This window comes from Sus scrofa, chromosome 1 (assembly GCF_054392235.1).
Source record: "Sus scrofa isolate SSC_HxYL_T2T_F1_AM1 chromosome 1, Sscrofa_HxYL_maternal_Yorkshire_Landrace_v2.0, whole genome shotgun sequence".
Lineage (NCBI taxonomy): Eukaryota > Metazoa > Chordata > Mammalia > Artiodactyla > Suidae > Sus > Sus scrofa.
Window position 1 is genome coordinate 237,008,880 of NC_139383.1, and position 21,612 is coordinate 237,030,491.

Here is a 21,612-nt window from a genome sequence, read left to right on the forward strand (position 1 = left end):
ATGAATGAATTAGTTGGTGGAGTATAAGCATGTTTCATTTCTGGTAACTGGGCTGAGTTCTTATTCATGCTCTGATGACAGAATAGAAAAGCTACAAGCCTCCTGTCCCCTTGCTGCTTACCTTTCAGCTTTATTGAGGTATAAATGACAAAAATTGTGTATTTTTAAGTGTGCAATATGATCATATGGTATATGTATGCAGTATGAAAAGATGACTGCATTCAACTTAATAACACATCCATTACCTCACATAATTACTTTTTTTTTTTCCTGGTGTGCGAAAGATCTACTCTCAGTAAATTTCAAGCATACAGTACAGAATTATCAAATATAGTCACCAAGCTATACATCAGATCTCCAGAACTTATTCATCTTAAAACTGGAAGTTCGTACACTTTGGCTCATCTTCCCATTTCCCCCACCAGCCTGGGAATCTACCATTCTGCTCTCTGGTTCTATGAGGCCCTGGGTACCCAACATGGCCCTCCTTGCACCTCCATCCTCTCTGCTCATTTCTAGCACGTGCTTGCTGGTCTAGATGGAGCAGAATCAGGAATGTCTATTTGGAATACTTTAAGAGGCTCTGAAGGTGGTCTTCTGTACCCCTTTTTTAATCTGGTGAGAGGGACTGTTTGAATCATCTCAATCAGAGTTCGAATGCCAGCTTTACAGCCTGCTGGGCTTAGGACCTGGAATAAATAACTTATCCTCATTGTACTTTAGTTTCTTTCACTACATAATGAAAATTCTTAATTCTTTCATAATGTCATCAGGATTATGATAAATTATATAGAATATACATCTACACATACACACACCTACGTGCACTCACACAGCCTAGTGTCATGCCCATAGCTCAATAAATATAGCTGTAATTTATTATGGTTGAGAAGTCAAAAACAAAAACAAAAAAATAGGGTAGTGGTGGTGGTAATACATTGATTAATGGTGGTAATACTAATGTGATTAATGTGGGTACACGATTTTCTGAGTAACAACTTGTCTTTCTCTTCCACTTATATTATAGAAAGACAATTTTCCAACATCCTGTATTTTCTTAATGAAGGATAGGGCCGTTAGATAGCGCCTATACTTCTTTTACCTTTGGGGTTTTTACAGTACCTTGCTTTGATTAATGCCTAGTTAGTTATAGATTCTTTACTCCTTCCTAAATTGTTTTGGAAGATTTATAGAATTTTGTTATTCTGATATATGGATGCTGGACATTGGAGTGGTTGTTCACAGATTTACATGTTCTGTTTGGCAGTGAGGTGGCAGAAACACACAAATGTCTCTGGGCTTATTGCAGGAGGGGGAGGGAGTGGGAGGGTTCGGGAGCTTGGGCTTATCAGACACAACTTAGAATAGATTTACAAGGAGATCCTGCTGAGTAGCATTGAGAACTATGTCTAGATACTTATGTTGCAACAGAACAAAGGGTGGGGAAAAAATGTAATTGTAATGTGTACATGTGAGGATAACTTGATCCCCTTGCTGTACAGTGGGAAAAAAAAAAAGAAACCAGAATAAGAAATGAATAGAAAATGAATGTCCAGTGAACTCCAAATTAGAATCATCAAAAGCTTTCCTCTTCTAGACCTTTTGATAATAACTCCATCTGTCTCTCATGGGATGTGCACTGCTATAGTGCTGAAGGAACTGGGAAATATTACACAGAAAAAATGGCTGAGCTTATTTAATATTCACTAAAATGTGCACCTTTGAGGTGGCTTTGCACAATGTCCTGTGATGGTGGCTAGGATTATAAATCTAATACAATTTCTTAAAATTCTATAAGCTCGATTATATGTGTAATACATCATTTCTGGGCTGAGGCAATTGAAAGCTGTGTGCCTCTTCTGTCTACTTCTTCCTTTAATGTGGCTACCTTGAAGGTCACATGTTTCAGATGGCAGAGCTGAAAGATGCAAGAAGGCTGCAGTAGTCACAGTGAGATTTTATGTGAGATTATCAAGACTTCACTGTGCATATCCTCTGAGATTTGGAGGTTTATCTGTTTTTACAGCATGTTATATAGCCTATCCTGACTAATTCAGGGAGGTTAGGGAAAGCTCACGAGACAAAGCCATGGGAGAAGAAAAGGAGATACAAAAAGAAAGTCAGAATAAGATCATCCTTCGGAGATTGACCTGAGTGTGAGTGCAGGGTCCATCACAGCCTCTGACTTCACATAATACCACTAAGTCTGTTTTCTCATCCAGAAAGTGGGAATAAAAATAGCATGTATTTCAGAAAGTTGTGGTAAGAGTAAATGAGGTAATTTATGCAAAATCAAAATGTTTTGCATAGTTCCTGGCACATAATAAGCACTTTAAAATATTTGAAAATACCTGAGATTTGAAAATATGGAATAATACAAAAATGCATCCTGCCTTATGAAAGGCAGTTCAGTCAAAACTATAAAAGAGATGTTCTTCCTTTTGCTTCTTTTTCTGTTGTTCTTCTTTTTTTTTCTTATCTCCTATCTGGTTTTGTAATGTTTTTCTTGTTCTATCATAATCTTGAAGTCTTTTTGGCAGTTTTTCACAAATTTTCTGTGCGAATAGTTCCACATACAGTTGTGTTTTCAGTGTATTTGTGGGAGTAGATGAGCTTTATATCCTGCTACTCTGCTATCTTAGACCTCTGAGATGTTCTTAAGTTATAAGACCTACAGATAGATTTCAGAAGGTGAAGGGATGCTATGACATTGTATGCAAAACTGTATGCATAAGTAATGTACTTTCTCAAGTGAGAGTTTTATTGACAACCTCACTTGTTATAATAGACTTTGCAAACAGAGAATGAAGTTTAGATATAAAAAATATTGCGGTGAAAATAGTGACAGGAAATGAAGACTGGTTCGATTATTGTGAAGTGCCAGGATTCAAAAGATTTAATCATCTGGGAGTCTGCTGTGGTGAAAGCTTGAGACTTTGGGCTCTGGTCATTTGCTTTACTTGAAATAGCTTCAGTCTCCATTCATCCCTCCTTAGTCAAACTTCAATGCCCAGAGAGACTCCTGAACTCTAAGGCATCTTTGCACCCAGCCCTCTGAGTAATGAAGTCTTTAGGCTCATACCACCACACCAGCTCTGCAACTACTATGATCGCTACTTGCAGTTTTAAGAGAGGATGATGGAACTGAACCAACCAATAAGAAAACTCTTGAAAATAAGCCCCTAGTCATTTGTTTTATCTGTTTCATTTAAATTGAAACTTTGAAAATGAGGAAGCAAGCAATGAGAATGCTAGCTATGAAGTTAGGTCATTTAACTGAAATGTCCAAAGGTAGTATCTATTTAGGTATAGTTGAATTCAAGAGTGCAAATTGTAATAGTGAGACTGTCCAACTACTAGTTTTACTTTTCTTTGTGAATTGGCCTCATTACTATCTAGGTTCTTGCCTGGAGGGTGTGAATTTTTTTTTTTAATTAAAGTATAGTTGATTTACAATGTTTCTTCAATTTCTACTGTACAGCAAAGTGACCCAATCACACATAGTTCTCTGTGCTGTACAGTAGGGCCCCCTTGCCCATCCATTCCAAATATAGCAGTTTGAACCCCCAAACCCCAATCTCCCCATCCATCCCATTCCCTCCCCCTTTCTCCCCACCCCAGGGACTACAAGTCTTCTGTCTTTGGCTGTGGTCTTTTGCAGATAGGATCATCTGTACCATATTTTCTATTCCACAAATAAGTGGTATCATATGGTATTTGCCTTTTTATTTTTGGCTTACTTCACTTAGTATGAGAATCTGTAGTTCCATCCATGTTGCTGCAAATTGCATTAGTTTATCTTTTTATGGCTGAGTAGTAGTATTCCATTGTATATATGTACTACATATTCTTAATCCATTCACCTATCAGAGGACATTTAGGTTGTTTCCATGTCTTGGCTATTGTAAGTAGCACTGCAATGAACATAGGGGTGCATGTATCTTTTCCAGTGAAAGTTTTGTTCAGATATAGGCCCAAGAGTGGGATTGCTGGATCATATGATAGTTCTATATTTAGTTTTCTGAGGTACCTCCATACTGTTTTCCACAGTGGTTGTAGTTGTACCAATTTAACATTCCCATCAGAGAAGGAGGGTACACTTTTCTCACACCCTTTCCAGCATTTCTTACTTGTTGACTTGCTAATTGTGGCCATTCTGACTGGCGTGAGGTCGTACTTCATTGTAGTTTTGATTTGTATTTCTCTAATAATTAGTGATGTTGAACATTTTTTTTCCATGTGCCTGTTGGCCATCCATATGTCTTCTTTGGAGAATTGTCCATTTAGATCTTCTGCCCATTTTTCAATTGGATTGTTTGTTTTTTTGTTGTTGAGTTGTATGAGTTGTCTGTATATTTTCGAGATTAGACCCTTGTCTGTTGCATCATTTGCAAAGATTTTCTCCCATTCTGTGAGTTTTTGTTTTGTTTTTTTAAATGGTTTTCTTTGCTGTGCAAAAGCCTCTGGTTTATTTGTGTCTTTATTGTCATTATTCTAGGAGGTGAATCAAACAAGACGTTGTTGTGATTTAGTCAAGGAGCTAGAGGGTGTGGTTTTATATCTAGATAAATAAAAGTTTCAGCTGGATCACTGAGGTTGAATACCTATTGCATTACCAAGGAGGTGCTAAACCACTTGTGGAATTTGCAAAGTTAGCTAAAGATGAATCATACAATGCTAAAATATTTTGTCTTTAACAAAAGAGTTGGCTTATGCAATATTAAGGAGGAAGTAGAAAGATTTCTTGGAGAAAACTGTGAGAAGGTATGAATGGGAAGTTTCAAGACATTACTGTGAGAGCTTGCTATGTGCCATCTGCAATCAGTCTCTCCCACTTTTGACTACTGTTTGATTCTCCTCTCAGAAATCTAGAGGATGAGAGGAAAGTTGATAAGCTTCCCTAGAAGTAGAATGAAGGAGAACTGCAGCTATATTTAGCTTGCACTTCCATAGTTTGACAGCAACAGTGATCAGAACTGTTTCCCTTGGATGGAGTGTTAGTTTGCCAAGGCCTACCCTAACAACTTGGCTATAGCCTGGGTAGCTTAAACAACAGAAATTTATTTTATTAAAGTTCTGGAGGCTGAAATCCATGATCAAGATGTCCACAGGTCTGGTTCTTCTGAGGCCCTTCTCCTTGGCTTGCAGATGGCCACCTTTTTGAGGTGTCCTCACAGGGTCTTTCCTCTGTCTGTGTCTATGTCCTAACCTCTTCTTATAAGGACACCAGTGGTATTGGCCCACCCCAGTGGCCTCATTTTAACTTAATTGTTTCTTTAAAGTCCTTTTTATTAGAATACAGTCACATTCTGAGGTACTGGGGGTCAGGACTTCAACACATGAATATGGAGTAAGGGAAGGGGAGGCAAGCAGAGTTCATCCCAGTATAGAATGTGTGTGAGCTCTACATAGGAGAGGATCGTCAGGATAGCTGTCTTATAGTCTGTCAAAAAAAATGCTTGACTTGCTGACCTTTTATGGCTATGCTAAGAATAAGACCCTAGGCATAGTAAAGAAATGTTCATCTGGTTGAGTGCATGGATGGTATGAAACTCCAGCATTAGAGGTTTCCAAAGAACCCATGAAAATGTCCACAAGAGAAAGTCAGAAGCAGAGAGGGCAGAGCCAGGGTATCAGACTACTAGGCACATAAAACTTTTCCTATTACAGGGCTGCTTCCTCTTCCCTTTTCATCCCTCCCTATCTCCATCTCAGATTTGACCCTAAAGGGTAAGGCATCTGCTAAGAAGGTTAGGGAAAGGTAAGGTGTCAGTTGGGAAAAGAAAGAGATAAGAAGGAAAGACTGTGTTCTTCCTTTTTTTCCAGTCTGTAAGTTTTCATCAACCACAACCTCTGATTAGGGGAGGACAAATAGTTAAACTTTGAGGAAAGGTAGGTCTTAGTGTTCTAAATGATGAATTACTTCTTTAAAATATAAAGAACTTTTTTATTCTCTGAGAGTAAAAGAAGTCCACAAGTCTATTGATGTTCTTGTGCAGGATTAGAAGAATTTCTCCCACTAAATGTATTTTCATATGACAATGGGGAGTTAAAAAAAAAAAGCCATGTATTTTTAGATCCCTTAAATCTCATTGTCTATATCCCAGACATCTTAGTAATTATTCTCTGTAATTCCAGCAATTGCCTCAGATAGTGTTCTGACTGGCTTAGCTGGTACCATGTGCATAACTCAACACTAATCCTTAGGTTTAGGAAGATAACTCTGACCAGACTTGGATTAATGCCCATTCCTGAAGTTAGAGGAAGTACGTGGGTTCTCACTTTCCCAACCACATGGAGTGAGAATGGATAAAAGTTGGTTCCTCACACATGCCAAGCTGGCAAAATGAAATGATGACCAATAACATGTGACCAGAAACTCGCAAATCATTTCCATCCTGAAGATTTTATGTTTAGAAACGTGACAGGTAGAATTATCCTGGGAAATGTCCCAGCCTATGACTCAGCAACCCTGGATTTTAGTCATGGTGCTGCCACTAATGAGCTGTGTGATAGCAGCCATCTCATTTAACCTCTCTGAGCCTCAATATATTCATCTGCATAAAGATACTTATGGGTAGATCCTCTTCCACTTATAACCCCATCTATGGAGGTATAGAAAGACTTTGTTTCTAGTGGGAGGTGTTTGACTTTGCAGTCATTTTATTCTGCAAATAAATCTATGGCAACAATCTTTCACTACCCAAAAAAGCCCTGGGAAGTTAATTGAAATGTGGCTGACTTATAGAAATGTAATTTCAATGCTTCCCTTTTACCTTCTAGGTATAATTATGTATAGCTGGCTATATTTCTTTGCTTCTAAAACATCTTATAAACCAGTAGACAATCTGATGAGACTTTTATAAGCCCAGAAAAGCCACGCTCTTTTCTTCAAATTGCATTATCTGCCTTGTGGGAAAATCCTACCCAGCTTTTCACCTCCAGAATGTGATTCCAAATGTTTGGAGGGAAAAAAAAATGATAATGTAACAGTGGAGAGAATATCCTGCAATACTTTAATATCCTCTGCGCAGTCATTTTCTGCCTATTTTTGCAGTTTGAGATCACAGGATTCTTGACAACCTAATAGCACTTCATGCCAGTAAAGTCGAGACTGCCTTTTTGTTTGATGTTGTTTGGAACATGCAATTATCCCAAGGGCAGGTTGTAGCTAAACATTTTCATCTACTCCAGCCCTTTCTGCCTGAGGGGCTATGACCTCTCAGTTTCAGTTATATGAACCAGCCTGGGATTTGCAAGGTTCAGAGATTTTACCTTTCCTGATGCTTGACACTGTAAGTCCTGCTTGGGGGGTGGGCTTTTTGGCTCTTCGTTAGAGACCATTTTACTTCCAATATTTTTTTGGATGAAAGATGCAGAAATTTCCTTAGTGTCCCCTTTCCATCTCCAGTCAGACTTTCTTCTGAAGCTTCTGTCCATCTCTTAGATATGAAGGGATTTGTGAGCAGATTCTTAGGTCCCTGAGAAAGCACCCTGTGGGATGGAGAGAAGACATTCTTCAGCCTGCTCCTTCCATTCTTATTATGCTTTCCCCACCCACTCTGCTTTATGTTCTGCTTAGTATTAGAAATGGTAAAAGAATGAAAAAGGATTAGGAGGTCAGCCTTTTTTAGGGAAGCATCCCTTTAGGAATGATGTTGTGGGTTGTTATTCCAGTGGTATTGAGCCCTGTATCACTTATCTGAACCCTTTCTCCATGCAGAACTAGCTCTACACAGCTCTCCTTTGACATTCACGGGCAACAGGAAGGAGGAATGTCCCCATGCCTCTCTGTATAAGCACACCTTCCTTCTTCCTTTCCACCTGTTGCCCAGCAATAAATTACTGTTCTTTGCCATAGCTGTTCCTCTGGGAGGCTCTGACTTTATTTCTTATATATCCAGTGGAATAACCATTCCTTCCCATCACCTCATGAGATGTTACAATCACCAAAGTTAACATTATAACAAAATGTAGTTATTCCTCTCTTCTCAGGGTCTGTGCCTATAATCTCCCTGTGCTTTGATTCCTTATTTCTCCAAACTTCCTTTGCTTCTTCCCTTAGCCAAAATTTAATGATTAAAATTTTATTAAATCTAAAAATTTCCTCTTCTACCATTTTCTTGAGACTTGATTTGCCTAAAGACAGGGAAACGCTGTTGTTGGAAGAGATGAGCCCTAATAAATTTTTTTTTATCTTTGAAAATCATCTGGGAATAGCTTAAAAGCCTTGAGATGTTACAGAAGTACCATAATCACTTCACTTGGTCTAATAAGACCTTGAACACCAGAGCTGTGGAGATCATTGCTTTGAGCATCTCTGGGCAGAGAAATATTTGGGTAAAGTTTTGACTGCTAGGGCCAGTGAATGAGAGAGAAGACAGCCTCTCTCCTGTGCGAATAATATTCTGTACTTTGTGATTTGTTGACTGGGTCTGGTGCTTAGATATTATGGCATATTGTTCAGAATGAGGGAGATTCTCGTTAGACAGCCTGGCTATGAATCTTCAAGATGCTACTTAACTAGGTGTGTACCTTTGTCAAGTTAGTTAAATTTTCTGAGCTTCAGTTTAATCACCTACAAGATGAGGAGAGTAGTACAAATCTCATAGGGTTGTAGAGAGCAGGAAATAGGCTAATGGTTAGGTGCACTTAGAATAGTGCCTGGAATGAGCTAAGGGTTCTGTGAGAGGTGCTGTAGTCACGCAATGTTTGGTGGTGTTCTTGGGTGTCCATGGTTCTGGGATGTCCCATGGTATTCTGACATGTTCTGTCATATTCTTTCTTGTTCTCTGGTTTTCTTTGGTAATGTGTTTTACCCCATGGTATTCTATAGTGTTTGTGGTGTTTTTGGTGTCCTTTGGTGCCCCGTGATAGTTTGTGTTATTTTGTCATGTTTCATTTCATCATATTCTGTGGCATTCTGTGATCTGTGGTGTTCTGTGGTATACTTTGGGATTCTGCCATCTTCTGTGGTGTTCTGTGGTATTCTGTAGTGTTCTGTGTTGTTCTGTGGTTTCCTGTGATACTCTGTGGTGTTTTTTTTTTTTTTTTTCGGTGTTTCATTTCATGGTATTCTATGATCTTCTATGGTGTTCTGTGGTGTTCTGTGATGTTCTGTGGTGTTCTCTGGTGTCCCATGTTGTTCTGTGATATTCCATTGTGTCCTGAAGTGTTCTGTCATGTTGTGTGGTTTTTTTTTGGTATTCTGTGGTACCTATGTTGTCTATCTGTGTTGTCTTATTGTGTTCTGTGGTAATCTGTGGTGTTTGTGTTGTTTCAAAGTATTCTGTGGTGTTCTGCCATGTTCTGTGGTATTCCATGGTATCCTGGTGAGTTCTGTATTTTTCTGTGGTTTCTCATGATTTTTTGTGGTGTTTCATTTCACGGTATTCTGTGGTATTCTTCCGTCTTCTGTGGTATTCTCTGGTGGCTTATGGAGTTCTGTGATATACCACGGTGTTGTGCAGTGTTCTGTCATGTTCTCTGTTGTTCTCTGAATATCTGTGGTAATCTGTGTTGTTCCATGGGATTCTATAGTGTTCTGTGGTGGTTTTTGTTATTATTTGGTGCCCCATTATATTCTGTGTTGTTTTGTGGTGTTTCATTTCATGCTATTATGTCTTACTCTGTCAACCTCAGTGATGTTTGTCATTTTTTGCGGTGTTCTGTAGTGTTCCATGATAGTCTGGGTTATTCTGTGGTGTTCTGTGGTGTCCCATGTTGTTTTATAATGTCCCATGGTATTCTGCAGTGTCCTGTCCTGTTCTGTGTTATTGTTTGGTGTTCTGTGGTATTCTATGGTAATCTGTGTTGCCCAATGATTTACCATTGTGTTTTGTAGTAACCCATTGTATTTTGTGGTGTTCCATGGTCTTCTATCATGTTCTATGGTATACTGTCATGTTTTTTGATATACCATGGTACTCTGTAGTATTTGCTGTCATTCCTGTGTTCTGTGGTTTCCCATGTAGTTTTGTGAGGTCCAGTGGTGTTCTGCAGTGTTGCATCGTGTTCTCTGTTATTGTTTGGCATTCAATGGTATTCTGGGGTAATGTGTTTTCCCATGGTATTCTGTTATAATGTGTGGTATTTTTTGGTGTTTCATGGTATTCTCTGTTATTCTATCATGTACTGTGGTGTACCCTGGTATTCTGTGGTGTTTTGTGTTGTTTCGTTTCATGATATTCTGTGGTATTCTGTCATCTTCTGTCTAATTATGTGGTATTCTGTGGTGTCCCGTGGAATCCTGTGATGTCCCATATTGTTCAACAGTGTTTTGTCATGTTCTGTGGTACTGTATGATAGTTTGTGGTAATCTGTATTGTCCTATAGTATTCTGTAGTGTTCTCTGGTATTTTTTGTTCTGTGATGTCCCATGATAGAATGTGTTGTTCTGTGGTGTTTCATTCCATGGTATTCCGTAGTATTCCATCATCTTCTGTGGTGTTCTCTGGTGTTCAGTGGTGTTCTGTGATGTCCCATGGTGTTATGCAACGTTCTGTTATGTTCAGTGTTGTTGTTTGGTATTTTGTGTTATTCTGAGGTAATCTGTTTTGTCCCATGGTTGTTGTTTTCTATTGTGGTAATCTGTGATGTTTTGTGGTTTGTGGTTTTCCTAGGTATTCTGTGATATTCTGTGGTTGTCTATGCTGTTCCATGTTTTCTTGTGATATCTGTAGTGTTTTGGGATGTTTCACAATTTTCTGTGGTATTCTGTCAAGTTCTGTGGTGTTCCATAGTATTATGTTTTGTTCTTTGGTGTCCCATGATATTTTGTGGTGTTTTGTGGTATTTCATTTCATGGTATTCTGTTATTTTCTGTGGTCTGCATGGTGTTCTGTGGTATTTTGTTGCATTCTGTGATGTGCTGTGCTGTGATGTCTGATAGTGTTCTGTGATTTCCCATGGTGTTTAGCAGTGTTCTCTCATCTTCTGTATGGTTCTCTAGTGTTCCATGGTATTCTGTGGTATTTCTTGGTGTTCTGTGATGTTCCATGGTATTCTGTGTTATTCTGTCATGTTCTGTGTTGTCTTGTGTTATTCTGTGATGTCTCATGGTGTTTCATGGTATTTCTTGGTGATATGTGGTGTATCATGTTATCATGTGATATTTCATGTTTTCTGTGGGATTCTGTCATATTCTGTGTTGTTCCATTGTATTCTCTGGTGTTCTAGGGTATTCTGTGATGTTTTGTGGTATGCTGTGGTGTTCTATGGTAATCTGTGGTTTTCTGTGGTTTTCTGTGTTATCTGTGGTGGTCTGTGTTGATTCATGGTATTCTGTAGTATTCTGTAGCATCCCATGTTTTTCTGTGGTTTCCCATGATATTCTGTGGTGTTTTGTGGTCTGTAGTATTCTGTGGTGTTCAGTGGTATCTCATTGTGTTCTCTGATGTTCTGTAGTGTACTATGGTGTTGTATAGTGTTCCATGGTGTTCTCTGGTGCCCTACTGTGTCCCATGATGTTTTGTGGTATATCATGATGTTCTATTGTACCACAAGGTATTCTGTGGTGTCCTATGGTGTTCTGTGGTATTCCATGGCAGTTGTACCTTTCACTCTGCAGGGAGGGTCTAGAGTGCTGCTGATAGCTTTGGTGTCTTAACCTAATTCATCAGCTGCAGGGAGAAAGAGCTAGGCTCAAATGGCAATTATCTACCTTCTTCTGGGTGGGGGAGCAATTGGAATGGAACAATCTATTGGACAAGATAAGCACCAGCATGACAAAAGTCCTGAGGATGAAGCCTCAGGCTTTCTAGGGACTCGTGAATGGAGATGGAGGAGGAAGACACATGGGGGTGACACATGGGGTTGATAATGATTTGTGCTTGCCTAAGAACATGAGGTACACTCTCTCATATGAGGGTCCTGCTCAAGGCTTTTTTCATTTCTAATGTGGATACTTTAAGAACTTTCTCAAATCTGATGCAGAACTTCAGAGATTTCATGACATCTCTAGAAGTAGGAAAATAGAACTTTCTGTTTCTGCCAGTAGATCCTCCTCTTGCTTACCCACCTTTCATTGTAATTCCAAACTTAAACTTGGCTGGGACACGATAAGACATTTCAGCTCTATAGACACGTATCTTAAAACATGCCAAGGTAATTCCCATTGCAAGTGGTAAATTTCAGTCATATATTTTACACGGTTATGATTCAATACATACAATAACTTGGATGAATTGCCAGAGGATTGTGCTGGTTGGAAAAAAAAAGCCTGTCTCAAAGGTTGCCCACTGTATGAATCTTGAAATGGCAAATTACAGAAATGGAGGACAGATTGTTAGGGTTAAGGGAGAGATGAAGGTGGAAGAGACATAGGTGTAACAATAAAAGAGCAACATGAGATACCCATGTGATGAGGAAAATGGCTGTAATGACATAAATGTTCTGGTTGTGATATTGTGTTAGAATCTTTCAAGGAGTTCCCATCATGGCACAGCAGAAATGAATCTGGCTAGGAACCATGAGCTTGCGGGTTCGATTCTTGGACTTACTCAGTGGGTTAAGGATCTGGCATTGCCATGAGTTGTGGTATAGGTCACACACACAGCTTGGATTCTGCAGTTGTTGTGGCTGTGGTGTAGGCTGGCAGCTGTAGCTGTGAGTTAGCTCCTAGCCTGGGAACCTTCACATGCCACACGTGTGGCCCTAAAAAAAAATAATAATATAATTTTTCAAGATATTACCATTGAGGAAAACTGAGTAAAAAGTATGTGGGATCTCTTTCTACTATTTCTTAAAACTACATGTGATTCTACAATTATTTAAAAATTAAAAGTTTAATTGAAAAAATCAATCTCAAAGAGTTTATCATTCATTTTAAGATTTCTCTTTGTTACATTTTTATGGCTTGAAATTCAAAGTTTCCATGATCTTGCCCCAAATTCTTTGTCCAACTTCATCTTCCAAACCAAGCAGGACCTTCACTGTTCATGATATAAACCTGGAGCTTTTCCACTTTTACTCCTATTTCCATGCCAGAACATCTTTCCTGCTTCATCTGTATTTGTTCAGGTCCTACTCTATATCTGGCTGGGCCAGATGCTGCCTCCTCCACAAAAGCCACTCCAGGGAGAAACCATTTTCCTCCCTCCAAACAACTGCATACTTTTTGCTATCAATCTTATATTTTGTACATTCTTTTATTTCCATGATTTAGAGCATATTTCTCATCTACTCTATTAGATATAAGCATTGAGTGAGCAGGATCTTTCATTTTTATATGAAACAAATAACCTTGGTCAGCCACTAGAATTGTATTTTCACAGAATGAGGACTTAATACACATCATTTCTTTTGCAGTCCTTAGTATACACAGTAGATGTCTAATAACTGTTCAATAAATGTAAATTTTTGTTTTTGTAGCTAAAGGCACTTTTCTTTGCAAGTAAATGATTAAAACTAATTGAAATTTGAAGTTCCTGTCGTGGCTTGGTGGTTACGAACCCGACTAGTATCCACGAGGACGTGGGTTCAGTCCTTGGCCTTGTTCAGTGGGTTAAGGATCCAGTGTTGCCATGAGCTGTGGTGTAGGTCACAGATGCGGTTTGGATACCACATTGCTGTGGCTGTGGTGTAGGCTAGCAGTTGTAGCTCCGATTTGACCCCTGGGCTGGGAATCTCCGTATGCTTCAGGTGTAGCCCTAAAAAGACAAAAGACAAAAACAAAAACATAACTAATTGAAATTATTTGAAGGGTTATTAAAAAGTATCATTTCGAGTTTTTCCTTTTGTTGACAAAAGGAATAAATTCCAGTGAATAAAATACATACAACTAAAATGTTTTAATGGATATTATATAACTCCATTTTTAAGATCCAAGGAATAGAATGGATGCTACATATTTAATCAAGTATCAGTTAAACATCTACTATGCCACATGGGGACCCAGGCAATAGCACAGAACTAGGAGTTAGAGTACAGAGGGCTTTAGACAGACAGACTCTGCCAGTGTTAATTTAGTGACTTTTCAAGTGTCTCAATTTCTCCATGCCTCTGTGAAATGAAGTTATTGGGCTAGAAGAACACTAGGTTCTTTTCTAGCACTGACATTCTGTGGTTATATGAATTTGGGATGACTGAACATTGAACACAAATGCTAAGCCATGTGCTTTTAAGTCCACTAATCCTTCTCATTGAATTCATATGGGCTGAGTCTCGGAATCGGTCACTGGGTAACCAATGTCTTTGTGGGTTCCTGTGCAGCATTTGAAACCAGTTTCTTCTGTTTGTCATTTGCTTAGTCCTGCTGTCCCTGACTGTTAGCGTAAAGATTAATCATGATGACTGGCAACTCAGGGGTGAAAGGCAGTTGAGCTCATTTAATTAGAACTAACCCCACTTGGGATTAAATATATTCAAATTTCCAACCTCAGCTCTAAGTCAAGTTTTTGTTCACATTCTTCTCTGAACCCTTTTTAACTTTTATCTGAAGGGAATGATTTTTTTTTAATGATGGGAAGGATGGGCAAATCACAATTATGTGGTCCTAACTAAGATTAGCTTAGCAGCTAGGTCATTGGAAGACTGAGCAAAAGAGCATAGAGAAGATACAAAGTCAAGGTCAAGAGAAAGATACTTTCTTTGATCTCTAAAGGTACTTTATTATTTTTGTTTAATATTGCTATTATTAATTTATAATTTTTATAGTAACATTTATCATTATTCATCAGTAGATCAGTAATATGTTGGGTACTTGTCATATACTAAGAACCCTGAAAGCATTTTACAAACAGTATTTCAGAATAATTCAGTTAAGTAAATACCATTATTAATTACTTCTTAAAGACAAAGAAGCTGGAATTTAGAGAGGTTGGATATCTTGTTCCAAATCTCAAGTGAGTTCAGAACAGGGATTTGAAACCAATTTGCTGGGCTCCAAAGGCCCAGGTGGTTATGTAGAACATGATATCTCTACCCAAATACTAATAACCAATATTTTCTTTTGAATGATTGCTAAATGAGAAAGGTTTAATCATTGACCTAAGATAATACCACTAGTGAGCCGTGGAATCAGAATTGAGAATCTCTTTGACTCCAAAGATCAAGATCTTTATACCACAATTGCACTTTGAAAGGAGAGTCTTTTAAAAATATTTCTATGTGATTAGGGAGTTGTAACTAGTTCAAGTTTAAAGTACCTTCCCAGATGTCATCAGAATGTAGGCAACCTGTTTTTATGGGAAAATACTCAAATAAGTGAGCTAGGAAGTTAAATGATAAAAGGAAACATTGCAGTACTATAGACAAGGGACAGTCTCTGATAGCCTCAAGGGAGCATGCAGCTTTTCTTCAAAATTGTCCAAGGGAGAAAATATATTTTTCAGCTTATAAATATCCTTGTCTGTTACCATAGAGGATGGATATTAATAATCAAACCTTGAAATGAAGTATTTATTCTTTAAAACTCTTTATTTCCTCTGAATCTTGTTAACTCAGTAACACTGAGTTTTGTGTGTCCTCTATGCTTCTTGCCAGGCAAGCAAAACAGCCTGGCTGAATATTGGGCGTGCTTACTAGGAGCAGCAAGACAAAAGGAAGCTGTGGTAAGTAAATGCAGTGCCTGATGCTGAATTAAGTTTTGGATCATGGGGGTAGGTGGGGGGGGGGGGAGGAGTGAAGTCATAAAGGATATTAGTGGGACAATTAGAGAAAATTTTATGTGGATTTTATATTGGATACTAGTATTTCATCAATGTTAAATTTCCCAAGTTAGATAATTAAATTGTGACTTTGTGAAAGAATTACATTATTTCTAGAAAAATATGCTGATGTATTTTGGGGACATGAAGTCTAAGAGTTATTACTAAAAGTTTGTCTTGGAGTTCCCATCATGGCTCAGTGGTTAATGAATCCGACTAGGAACCATGGGGTTTTGGGTCCAATCCCTGGCCTCACTCAGTGGGTTAAGGATCCGGCATTGCTGTGAGCTGTGGTGTAGGTCACAGACAAGGCTCGGATCTGGTGTTGCTGTGGTTCTGGTGTAGGCCGGTGACTACAGCTCTGATTAGACCCCTAGCCTGGGAACCTCCATATGCTGCAGGTGTGGTCCTAGAAAAGACAAAACAATAAAAAAATTTTTAAAAAAATTTGTCTTAAGGAAAAAAAAAAGAATGCATATTGAGAATGAGAATGAAAAATGTGGGAAAATATTAAGAATTAGTGAACAAAAGATACATGAGGATTCTTTGTGTTGCTATTGCAGCTCCTCCAAAAGTTGGGAATTATTTTAAGATAACAAGTTAAAAATTTAGTTGGTGGCCTAATCAGATTTGCATTTTCATATTTAGTGTATTTTTCAAGACCTGATGAATCTTTAAATAAGTGACTTTACAGAAGTAAAAAAAAAAAAGTAAGATCCTGAAACTCTAATGAAATCCCTTTAGGATAGTGCCATGTCAGCCTCCTATGAACATTTCTATAAAACTCAAAGATGTCCATTAAAACAGAACTAAACAAAATAAAAGTAAACTAAACTAAAAGATTGTGAAACTAGTCAGCATGTAACACTAAAGTAAATGTACAAAAAACATTGCAACACTTTTGGCATAGATATTCCATTAACCTACAAAGTTGACTTTATTGGGATTTTGAAATTAACCTAAATGTTTATAGATGTCAATGGATGTGGCTATTTCCCTCCTGGAATAAAACCATCAGCCGGAACCTAAAGACTGGATTAGAAACATGGTCTAGAGCAACTTCAGGCCCCTCTGGGAACACTGTGGCCTTGCCTTCAGAAAGAGAGATTCCATTTCTTCTCCCCCACAGAATATCAGAGTGATGACTGAGCTAATTCTCCCTTATTTGTGCATTGACTCAGGATTGTATCTTACAAACTGCCATAGTCCCAGTGTGTTATAAGAGTGAGCTTTCATGCTACCCTGGCAGTCACTGAAGTTCGGTACCCAGGAAATTTGGCTCTCCTCTCCACTTCTCCTTCTTAGTTATTCTCTCACTGTTAAAAAGGGAAGACTCAAATGCATCTCCAGAGAGCATTACAAAAAAGTAAAAAAAAAAAAAACCTAAGATAAATCAGCAAATGAGGAGTTCCCATCGTGGCTCAGTGGTTAACGAACCCGACTAGTATCCATGAGGATGTGGGTTCGATCCCTGGCCTTGCTCAGTGGGTTAAGGATCCAGCGTTGCCATGAGCTGTGGTGTAGATCACAGATGTGGCTCGGATGTGGCTGTGGTGTAGGCTGGTGGCTGCAGTTCCACTTTGACCTCTAGCCTGGGAACCTCCATATGCCATGGGTGCAGCCTTTAAAAGACATAAGACAAAAAAAAAAAAAAAAGAAAAAGAAAAAGGAAAATTCTAATTGGGAATTAAGTTAAAAAGTAACTTGGTTATTTGATATACTCTGTAAAGGCCCAATAAGATAAAAGTTAAATTGATGATAAGTGTACACTTATAAAAGTCCATGTGAAATTAGATACTCAAAAAATAACGCACATCATCCAGGGAGTGGTGTCTTTTGTGTCCATTACTCCCTCCAAAATTATATGAAGAAATGACTAAAATTCCCTACTTGAGTTAACTGTTTTCAATTGGCCACAAGAGTTTAAGAAACATGTTTTCTCCCTATTTCTCACTGGCTATTTTAAAATAAACCCAGAAACGTGTATCCTGAAAAATGGAAAAAAAAAAAAAAAAAAAAAAGACACTAGACTTTTGAGAATCCGTACCTGAACCCTGATACTGCTTTTGCCTATCCAGTTACCTCAAAATCCTGTGAGTAACTTTGGGGTTCTTGGAGATGAAAATGGTTCTTGGAGATGAAAATACTTCTTCCAGGTGGATGTTGAGGAAAATGAGTTCATATTTATGACTGCAGAGCTGAGTTTTTTATGATAAAATTCCTTTCTTTATTTCCTGCAGCCCATGGGCTAATAAGATACCCTTCTACTTTTCAGGCTTTTAGGAATTGTTGCCAGTGTGACTTTATATATCAGCGGAGAAGGAACACAAATAATGTCTAGAGGGTCAGGACAAGTCAGTATTAAACAGATATTTTTTGTTTAATCCTGTAATGTCTTATTTATACAAGGAAGATTTAATTTTAAAATACTTAAACTTGCTTCTGGCTTTTGTCTTGTTCTCTGTTCATCCTGTGTTCATCCCTCTTTGTTCTACATTTAAAAATGGTCTGGTGCAAAACCATTACAATATTTACTTGTCTACCTATTAATTTATTTATTCATACTTTTAAATACATCTTTTCATAATGTAGACACTGTCTGGTTTTCAGAAAACAGAGCCCCCTCTGTATTTGGCTTTTTTTTTCCTTCCCAGTGTGTTCTGACATATTTCAGTTCTCTCTAGACTTTAATTCCTCCAGTTTTCAAAATGGTCATTTTGTCCCAAATGGTATGAGATAGTCCAGATTGCAAATCTTTTAGGCCTATACAAGTTTGAGAAACTCTTGCAAATGGAGGTGAAATTATTTCAAGTCTAAGAAGTTAATAAATCTCATTCTTCAACACTTTGTTGCACTTGACTATGGTAGCTCTTATAATGTCCTAGTAAGAGTATCACTAACGTGTTAATGTAAAATGACAAACAATCATTTATATAAAATCTGAATCTGAAAACAGATGTTATCCTAAAGATTACTAAGCTTAAATTTTAAGCTGCTGAAGTACAAGCTTTCAATATGTATAGTAATACCCAAAAAACATTACACTTGGGCTTAAATCCACATAAGAGCACAACAAGAAAAAGCTCTTTGTCTGAGGGTCAGAATATGTAAATATGGTCCAGTTAGTTCTACAGAGGATATTTTCCCAGCTGCTTCCCTTTGATTCTAAGATGCTCTTCAGGAGTTCCTGTCGTGGCGCAGTGGAAACGAATCTGACTAGGAACCATGAGGTTGCAGGTTCAATCCCTGGCCTCGCTCAGTGGGTTAAGGATCTGGCGTTGCCGTGAGCTGGGGTGTAGGTCGCAGACGAGGCTTGCATCTACTGTTGCTGTGGCTGTGGTATAGGCCAGCAGCTACAGCTCTGATTAGACCCCTATCCTGGAACCTCTGTATGCCGCAGGTATGACCCTCAAAAAACAAAAGACAAAAAAACAAAACAAAACAAATAAAACCCTAAGATTGCTCTTCAGAACACTCAGTCTTACTTCATTGCACAGGATAGCAGCTTCTGATGTGGGTTTCTTAATGTTAATTGGTATTAAATGGGGGTGAGGAGAATACAAGGCCTCTGGTTAAGTAAATTTGGGAAGAAAAATTATTAAACAAAACTAACTAGGTTGTAGGTCTTCTCAGAACTTAGAATATGCCAGTGTGCAATCTGCAACTCCAAGAGGGGAAAATATTATACAGACCTTTTTTTTCAGTTAAACATGTCCCGAGGAACTGTGATATAGAACTTCTTTCCTCTTTATTCACTGCACATCTGCTCATTATTAAGGTTCACATCCAGCCAAATTTCTGTCATGAGGGCATTCTCAAGTCCATCAGTTACTGGTCATTCTACTTTTTGGCACTGTACTCTTATAGTTCTTAGAATTCTCATTTCCATTATGTGCCCCATCCTTTTTTTGGGGGGATAGTGTGTTTGTTCTCCCTATAGTAATGCACTTGGATAATGGACCATCCTCTATTCATCTGTTTTCTACAACACCTCACATAGTGCCCAGAAGTTTGTGGAAACTCAGTAAATGCTTGCTGAAGGACTCAAGCCATGTATCTCAAATGTTTGCTATTAATTTTAAGAATTGTCCCAGAGAATAAAATGTGTTTCTTTACCCATTTGAAAATAAGTAGATTAGACTTCTATTTTTCAGTGTGTCTTTATTCTCAATTTAGCACTGTTTTTGAGTGATAGGAAGAGTAAATCACCATAACCAAAACTCTACTTTAAAAATTCACACTGAACAAGAATCATGCAAGGTTGTTTTTATTAAGCTTTATGTTTAGGTTACAACTAAGTTTTCAGGCATTACTTCATTTCACAAGCAGACATTCTACGAAACATTTCAACAAACTCCAAGGGCTTCACCACTACAGGGACTAGAGCACATCTACTCTGCAGTTAACAGGTACAAGTACTTCAAGGGGTTGTCAAGGGAAAGAAGCTAAACAACTGGTCCTCTTCTATAAAATGATTATTTTTGACAAGTTGCTACAAAGAAAAGCACACAACTATTACAGAGTTAGAGAGATCGTTCATCCAAATCCATTCTTTTCATTACAGATAGGATTTGGGGGTCACTTATCAGAAGGTAAATGATTCTTTCAGTGTAAGCTACATGTCAAGTTTTCTATGTGTAGTATTAATGCTATTATGATTAGTTTATGTTTAAAAAATCAAGGAAAGAACAATTTTGCATTTAAAACCCACTATGATATATTAGCCACTATAGGAGACGCTTAGCCATTGAGGAGTCATCTCTGCAATCCTGTAGTTTATGAGTTCTTCTGAGAAATTTTGATTGTGACTGTCTTGATCTCTGTGTATTCATGGAGACCATATTCTCCGCTAGAGAGAGAGGAGAGAATGCACAGAATTTAGCACAGCAGTAGAAATATACTATGGTCAGTGATTTGGTACATATTTGTTCCTGCTTGTCTGGCCAGGGACAATGGAAAATATTTTCTGTGTACAGAAGCATTTCACATAGTAGCTAGCCAACCAAAAGATATCTGGTCTTACACAAATCCCCTTGTGGGAAAAAACTTTGAAGCTTTTTTTTTTTTTTTTTTTTTTGTATTTTAAATGATAATGTACACTCATTGATTTTCACAGAAATTTTCTCTTTTTGACATTTTTTTTACTTGACTATAAAAGAGCTCTCACCATACACAAAAAATCAGCCCAACAAAAGTTTTATCTCAGTAAGATAAATAAGATAGATATAGTACTAGAGGAAAAGTAGTAATACATAATTGCTCAAGTAGTATAGAAAAACTATAAGTTCAAGTATAGTTTATTGTATTTACCATGTGTGATTGGCCCAGAAGGGATGAGAGGGCTAAAAGTAAGCCGGCTTCTAGTTTCATCCTAACATGCCCTAATATAGCTTGAAACAAAATATCTTCTAGCTGTAGTTTTAATAATACCTTTTTTTATTCTTGATTCTTGGCAAAAACAAAATCAAAGTCATGCCCCCCACAAAACAAAAACAAAATCAAAAACCCGAAAAACTCTTAACTTTATTGCTAGAGGAATTTTTTTTTTTTTTGTGGGGTACTGTGTTTTGTTTGTTTGGTTTGGTTTGAAGATGGGGAGATGATTCACTGTCCTAAATCAGGACTTTTGGGCTTTTTGTGGTTTTTGGATTTTCCTATTCATGCAACCCCTGTCATTTGCTTATATAAATCTTAAATTCTACCCAAGTGATCAAGAATTAACTTTAAGCTAATCAGTTAGGACCCTGATATCTTGTTTTCAGGTTTATGGAGACCTCCTACCAGTTTTGGAAACTGATTCACCCTTGTTAAAAGATAACTAAAAAGATTAGGTTATATTATTCTCTGTGATGTTTTGATGAAGGATTAAATTACATGTACATAAGAGTACTATTAAATCATAACACTGTGCCCATGTAGGCTTACAGAAGAAAAGATCTAGATCATTTTCCACTCCTCCCTTTTG

The 21,612-nt window shown here is 37.9% G+C and overlaps 1 protein-coding gene and 1 long non-coding RNA gene across 4 annotated transcripts in view; one reads left to right on the forward strand and one right to left on the reverse strand.

The window, feature by feature from the left end:
* The window catches only part of LOC110255694 (uncharacterized), a 94,164-nt gene that overhangs the window by 22,872 nt on the left and 49,680 nt on the right, over window positions 1-21,612 (forward strand). For 2 of the 3 annotated variants that reach the window (XR_014841787.1, XR_014841785.1), the window contains exon 2: window positions 15,484-15,551. This is a non-coding gene — a long non-coding RNA (uncharacterized LOC110255694). Of the gene's footprint in view, window positions 1-15,483; window positions 15,552-17,922; window positions 18,007-21,612 lie in introns of those variants that run through there. The other variant, XR_002336366.2, reaches the window with a different exon arrangement.
* The window catches only part of ALDH1A1 (aldehyde dehydrogenase 1 family member A1), a 54,285-nt gene continuing 52,571 nt past the window's right edge, over window positions 19,899-21,612 (reverse strand). Inside the window, exon 13 of the mRNA XM_021064911.2 lies at window positions 19,899-20,496. Coding sequence (XP_020920570.1) covers window positions 20,424-20,496 — 73 coding nt within the window. The 3' untranslated portion in view covers window positions 19,899-20,423. The remainder of the gene's footprint in view (window positions 20,497-21,612) is intronic.